The sequence below is a fragment of the Lepisosteus oculatus genome, chromosome 2 (genome assembly GCF_040954835.1).
Source record: "Lepisosteus oculatus isolate fLepOcu1 chromosome 2, fLepOcu1.hap2, whole genome shotgun sequence".
In the NCBI taxonomy this organism is placed as follows: Eukaryota; Metazoa; Chordata; class Actinopteri; order Semionotiformes; family Lepisosteidae; genus Lepisosteus; species Lepisosteus oculatus.
Genome location: NC_090697.1, coordinates 62,632,881 through 62,640,067, shown reverse-complemented (window position 1 = coordinate 62,640,067; position 7,187 = coordinate 62,632,881). Strand labels below are relative to the sequence as shown.

The following is a 7,187-nucleotide window of genomic DNA, read 5'->3' as shown; positions in this document are numbered from 1 at the left end:
TTATATTTCTTCCATCTCTTTTTACTACCTTCGAACATAATGGTAAATCATAACTTACAAAACACATTGAAAGATTTACAATTCGGGGAAACTATTACATGTTATGGTAGAACTGTTCACTTAGCTTCTTACGGATGATGCAGTGAGGGGTGAATGCTGAAATGTAGTTTATGTAATTATGAATTCCACATGTGTCCGTATTATAGACTACAACTCTTCCCAATTTTTACCATTTATCTAGATTTTGCTAAAGGTAAGTTAGAAACCTATTCAAGTTCACAGATTATATCAAACTAGGGGAATGAGCAAACAGTTTAGAAACTATAAGAGAAATTCAAAACATATGTTAATAAGTATTTAATGTAGACAGACACAAAGTGTTTTATAGGCCAGCAGCCATGTCACCTGCAATTTACAATTGCCAGCCCACTGAAGCTAAGCAGGTGTGAGCCTGGTTAGTACCTGGATGGGAGACCTCCTGGGAAAAACTAAGGTTGCTGCTGGAAGAGGTGTTAGTGAGGCCAGCAGGGGGCACTCACCCTGCAGTCCATGTGGGTCCTAATTCCCCAGTATAATGATGGGGATACTGTAAGTGTTGGAGTATTCTCAGTTGCATTTATTTGGTAAATCGCAAAGATTTGGTTCAAACCACCAAATGGAGACTGGTGTGCCGACAAGTGGACCCTGCTGATGCGGGATTAACGCTAGGATGAAAGAGAGACACAAGGTGTTTCATGTAGGTGGTCAAAATATCCAAAATACAAACTGTGAAAAGGGAAACAACATTGAAACAATACAGAGGGAAATTAAATGTTAGGAGATAAATATATAGAGTGTAGAATTTAAATTAAGTAATGCTACATGTTAAAATGTTGCCATGCAGTAGTAAGACTTTATTTACAATACTGTGCATAATTGTGGCCAAGAAGATATAAAATTATATTGCTTCCCAGGAAATTGCTTATCTGGAAACAAGTGCTGGACTGCCTTCTGGTGAAAAGCAACAACATAAAGGTTCCAGGTTCAAAGGTTCAAATGTCCTTAAATGACATTGACAGGGTAAACATTTGTTAGTTTTAAAAAAGACAATGAAGGGACCTTATTGAATAAGCCACCCACTGGGTTTCTTCATAATCGAATTCACAAACAAGAGAACGTAAGTGGAAAATATGAGGAAATGTATTTAAAGCTGATAATCAGGAGGTACTTCTTCACTCAAAAGATTGTGGCAGTATGAATAAAGTTTCCCAAACATGTTGTTGAAGCTGACACTCTGGCTTCTTTCACAAAATTGTTGGATGAAATCCTTAGATCAATTATCTACTGAAAAACCTCAATATTTATATTAAAATATACAGTATACAAATTAAAGCATAGAGGCATATTTAAGTCATTTACAGAAATGCTTACAATTTGCTTGGAAACTGATCATCTTCTGCCCCTCGTTTGTACAGTATTTCCAGTTAGATATAATTGAAGTGAAAGCTTAACATAATAGACTGCATGTAAGATATTTTTTATTTTAATCTAAATCTTTTGGAAGAAATAAACTGTTTCCAATACTGGTCCCGAGGCACTTAAAATGTGTCTTGAGAAAACTCCATCTCATTTACCACAGACATAACCTGAACATATTAAAAGACTGGTTAAAAAGGTAGACCAATGCTCCACAGAAAACCAATAAAGTTATGGGTCTGATTAATAGATTTACTACTTTTTAATAATCTTCTTATAAGCAAAAACTATGTAATCTGAGAAGACATTGAGAAACGTTCAGAAGAGCATTTAAGTAATGTGTGATAAAATGTTTTCCAATGGAGCCTTCCTGTTTTAAGGGGTCATATCAAGCAATATCTTTAAATGACTTTGATTTCTTTTTACCCTATCTGACATCTGTACATATTACAGGAATTTGAGATAAGCTTCAGGTTAACACTCATACATCAAAGGTACTTTGACTAGGTATTTCCTAGAGCCTATAATTTCAGCATGGGCACAGTGTGGTGAAAAAGTAAGTAACCCTCAAGATCTTCTGGTTTAACATATTGTTTGGAAGTGGCTATTCACATGTCCCAAGAATCTAGGGAAAATGGAAAAACATCTCGTTAGTGTCAACATTGGTAGTTCTCTGGAACTTCAAAGCAGGAAAGAAAATGTTTTTTCACTTTCAGTTTAGTAATTGTACTGGTTGTAAGATATACTGATTAAAGCAGTCCTCTGGTTCTGAGTAAATGATTAAGTCATGAACAACAGTTGAGGTGAAGAGACAGTGCCAGGCAGGAAGTCCTTGGTCTGATCAGCCTTAAAGACCAGATTTGAGCTAAGTATTTGAAACTTATTAAGAGAGTTTGCCATTCTGTTGTGTTTAGGAAACGCTGATGTCCTCAATAGAGAATCCCTAGGTTAAACATGGTCTCTCCTGGTTAGTGGACACATTTATAGAAGAGGGAGGTAGGTTCCTGTTCACTTTATAGCATCCAGATTTATATATAGAGAGATTTAACTCAAGGTAACTCTATAACTTGGATATATACTTGCAAAATATTTACGATTTAGGGTTTAATGGATCAACCCATTCAGTTTATTTTCTATAATTCTCTTTTGGTAACTCCAATTTTTAACAATATTAAGACATATTTTACTTTCACCTTGTTCTCATGAAGTTCTAACAGTATATAAAACTTTCCTCATTTGACAAGTAACACACAAAAATTCTGCTTTTTTATTGGAAAAAAATCAGGCAGCATTGTGACAGCGTCCTAGTTCACCAGGCTGCCCTAAGTCTTCATGCCTACTGCAGGTTCCTGCCTGCCCTCTCCAGTGTGCTTTGTGCCTCTCAGAGAAGGGTCTCTATGTCGTTTCACTATTGCTATCTCTTAACGTGCTGTTTCTGTGGCACAGCCTAGTCCTTGTGTTTCTCATTCTGCCAATGATCTCATTATGGTGTAAGCATATCTCTGCATCTTCTGTTGCTTCTGAGTATTGCATTCTGGTTTTCACTTCAAATCCCACAAAACTCACTTTCTCATCTTTTCTTGCCTTTATGCACAATGTTTTCTTCCCTCGAAACTGACTTTAGGAGTAGCTGCAGTACAAGCCTATAGTTGAGAATCTTTTCTGTACATTCAATTATCTTGATAGGTACTGACTGCCCTTTCTAAACTCTCTGTTGAGCTTAAATTTAATATAATAGCAGTAGCCACAACTGGCAACACACAGTTCTGATATCAAAACTTGAATTTCTTGGTAACCCATTCTTGTCCACTTCATCCAGGTATGCTCAGCCACTTCCTTGACACATTCAATATATTTCAAGGCCTTGTTAAAGAAGTTCTCTAGGCTTTTTATCAGGTTCTCTAAAGTTATTGGAATCAGGTTTCAGTGCTGAAGTTGAATTGTTTTGGTGCTTAATTGTTTTTCCTGTGATGTAGAATAAAAAACACAAAAACGGTTCATAACAAATCTAATATACGCATCTGATGTTTTACATATTGGTTGCTATCATTATCCAATTACCTTTATGCTCTTGGAAAGTATTATTATCTTCTCACAAATCTTTGTGTAAGGGAGAATCTCCTATTCTCAGTCTCAAATGCATTTACACTTACTGTAGATCTCACTTCTGTCCTGTTGTGCCCTTCTCTGTTTTGACTTGCTGTAACAATTACGATTTGTCTAGTGCCTCTCACCTTAAAGTGATGTCAGTGAAAGTAAAGGGTGCAAAATATTGTAATAAATCTCTGTGTTGTTGTCCAAATAAATTAATTTAAGTAAAATTAAAGTTTATCTTCAAAGTTATTCTTCATACCAGCTTGCCTGGGAAGCAGATTTTTTAAAGTCTTTATAATCACATACCCTAGACTCGTCAGGAATTATAAAGCATAGTGCTGTTGCTTCTTTGTTTCTTGGCACAGAGTAGTAAATATGCGGGTAATAATTTAAAAGTAAAATATTTACGAAACAAAGACATATAGTCAGCAGGTGGTCACCTCACCATTCCTTAGTCTAACCATGACTCGTATCAAACTGAGCGGCAATCAGAATGTTCAATGTTCAAATATCCTATACAGGTATCCTTAATACATCATCACACATAAATAAAGTTTTTCCAGAAGTAGTTCTGAAATTAAATGAATTGTTGCATGGTTCAGTTGATGAAGTGTTATCATTAAATAGTGGACACTGTGAAGTCAAAATTCATTGCACAAGAAATAAAGAAATGTGTAACATTTGAGGAAAAAGTGAAAACAAAACAATTCTGTATTTTAATGTAACTTATGTTTTTCACTTTTTACCCTATAGATAATTAGAACTGCAATGATTGGATCTAGCACAGTAATATTACTTCTGACAGCTTGTGGAATGACCTTCCTTCAAGTACATATAGCTCAAGGTCCACAAGTTTCAATGAACTATGTTCCTATTGTGATTTGATTTTGATTATGAAGCAAAATGTAAATATGTTCAGCTTTTCTCTTTTTTTTTATTTTGAAAACCAAATGGCATCCCCAGATACATATCAAACTTCAAGCATACAGTCATTAACAGCTAGCATACTGCCTGTTAAGTAATAGTACAGTACAACAAAATTATAATATAAATATACAGCAGACCAATACAAGTGATATTTTACCCTATTACACTTCTAGCAACCTCATGTGTTTTGCTCAGAAATTTACACAGTACACATTGTACAGTCTGGGTGAAATGAAGCTTCTACCACGGGTCAGGCTATATGAAGGCCTACATAAGGCTTCATGAAACCCAATGTTAAATATATACGTAATATTGTGTAAAAATGCACTTGCAGCTACTAAGTTGTTTGCCCACAGAAACCAACACAAAGTAAGGCAGCTATGGCCTTTAAACCTTTCATCTCCCTTTTGAGCTAAAATGCATACAGTAATTCAAATCATACATGCATAGAATGGTACATCTATTAAGATGAGTTAATATTTTTGTACCCAACTTTGAGGAAATCTTCACCTGGGCCATATGTTTTGTACCCCTGATTTATCTATACAGTGGCTTGTAAAAAATTGTCTCACTTCCACTGATGTCCCATTTTGTTGATTTTCAAATTATATATATATACATTTTACTGTGACTTACACGAGGATTAAGTGGTAAGAACATGGGTGGATCAATATACACTTTTTTAGTCAATATTGTAATCAAAACTTCATAGCTCTGACTTCAATATATTGCAACTTCTTTGGCTAGGCACCACTGGTAGGGGAATTGTAGTCACATGATTGACTAGGAACAAAATTGATTTCGGTAACGAACTCAGCTACTGACTGGTTGAGCAGCTTGGGAGGCAATCCAACAAAGAAAATTCCACTTTTTTGCAAGGACAGTGTAAAATGCTGGCAAGAATTAACTCAAGGTTAAACAGCATTTCTGAAAAAATAAAACGTTATCTTTGTGGATGAGGTGTACATGTTAGGCAGTACTTCAATAAGTCATCTTTGCTCATTTTTACCTGATTCAGGCAAACAAGGTATTTTCTTTGCTCTGGACAAGTAAAGTAAAGGTTGAGTGCAGCTACTGAAATCAAGGAAGGAGAATGCTATAGGCTCGATGTAGCATTTAAAAACAGCAGGAGCGAAGTAATCCTGAAATGGAAAAAGCACTACTGGTGGAAGATAATTAAACATTATGATAGCTAAAATGCAGCGAACCATCCTGAAGGCCTTCTTCTTCACTGGGTGCATTTCATCTCTTCCTGGCCCAGACTGTGTCAGAGCCCGAAGGATTGAGATGTTACAGAAAACCAAGAAAATAAAGGCACTCAGGATCTCTGTTGTGAAAGTCCTTTCAAAATTCTCAGTCCTGATGAAAACCTTGGCAATGGAATAGATCAGAACAATGACCCACAACAGTATGATGCAAACTATTTTATATTTCCGGTCTTTGAATCGTGTAAAAGTGATGGGATGCAGCACAGCCATGTATCGATCTAAACATATACAACACAGAAGTAAGGGACCCCCCATGTCTTTTAAGCCGTAACAAAATTGCTGAATATACCAGATGTTTTCTTTATTAAATAAAAACAAGTTAAGGAAGTCAAGGAGGACCAAAATGCTAAAGAAGGCATCCAGCACTGCAAGATTGAAAATGAAGATGTCCGTCGTGGAAGAGTCACTAGTGTTACTCAGTAAAATCTGAAGCACCATCACATTTATGGGTAGACCCAGCACGGAAATCAGAATTTCGACACTTATGCTGTAGAGGATTCCAGCTTTCCACTCTTCACATTCTCCAAAAGCATTCCATGGCTTCTGTGTCATGTTGGCCATGCTGAGGTTGTTAAAAAGCGTTGTGGAGGACGTATCCATTATGATATATAAGAGACTGAAGGAATCTGCTGCTGATCAAGGCATATATAGTCCTGTATGGGGAATAATAATCAACCACATTTTAAGATATTGATCCAACTACAGTATCAGAAATGTCAACTGACATTCACTTACTGTATGCATCCACTTGATAATATTATGGTATAGTCTTATGCTGATTCTACAGAATTTAATACTACAATACTCACAGGAAATCTTCATATAAATTATGTGAAAAATATTAAATGTAATTGAAATTGAGGTTTCATATTTCTGGCATGAATCCACAAACTATACATATTCACTTAATACCACATTAAAAAGTATTACAATAGTAATAGAGTTCGAGCATTGAGTGGACTAGTTTCAGAAAGAGATGAATCAGCAGTTGCTCCCCTTTAAAAATGAAACGTACTATTATCTATCATGTTTAGGCTGAATTGCTTGTTAAAGACATTTGAATTTTTGTATTAATAAAATTTTGGTCTGTTCAGAGAACAGCTACTGAAATTACAATGCAGAATGTCTACGCTCAGCAGTGAAACACAAGACTGGATCTAAAGCTGTCTCAGTAATTAGCTGTTTCAAAGAAACAGAAACCCTGTATTGTTCTGATCAGCTAAAGTTTAAAATGAAACTGAAAAAGCCCTGAACAGTGTTAAATACATGGAAATACTAAATTTCTTACAGACACCATGGAATTATGTTTAAAGTGCAAAAAAGCAATACTGAAAATGCTACATTTCTTAGTATTTATAATGTGCCACTTATAGCCCTGTATAAAGTGACTAGTTTGGTAATAAATATTGAGGAGATGATTGAGGAAAGGCATGATTTGAATAA

The 7,187-nt window shown here is 35.5% G+C and overlaps 1 protein-coding gene across 1 annotated transcript; it reads right to left on the bottom strand.

The window, feature by feature from the left end:
- Positions 1–5,465: 5,465 nt before the first annotated feature.
- On the bottom strand, positions 5,466–6,344 carry LOC138225387 (C-X-C chemokine receptor type 2-like). The gene has a single exon (XM_069185455.1). The coding sequence runs from the start codon at positions 6,342–6,344 to the stop codon at positions 5,466–5,468; it is 879 nt and encodes a 292-aa protein (XP_069041556.1).
- Between the last annotated feature and the right edge of the window lie 843 nt (positions 6,345–7,187).

Bases quoted from the DNA above. Each gene is read 5' to 3' on its own strand.
- LOC138225387 (XM_069185455.1), bottom strand. From the start codon at position 6,344: ATGGATACGTCCTCCACAACGCTTTTTAACAACCTCAGCATGGCCAAC.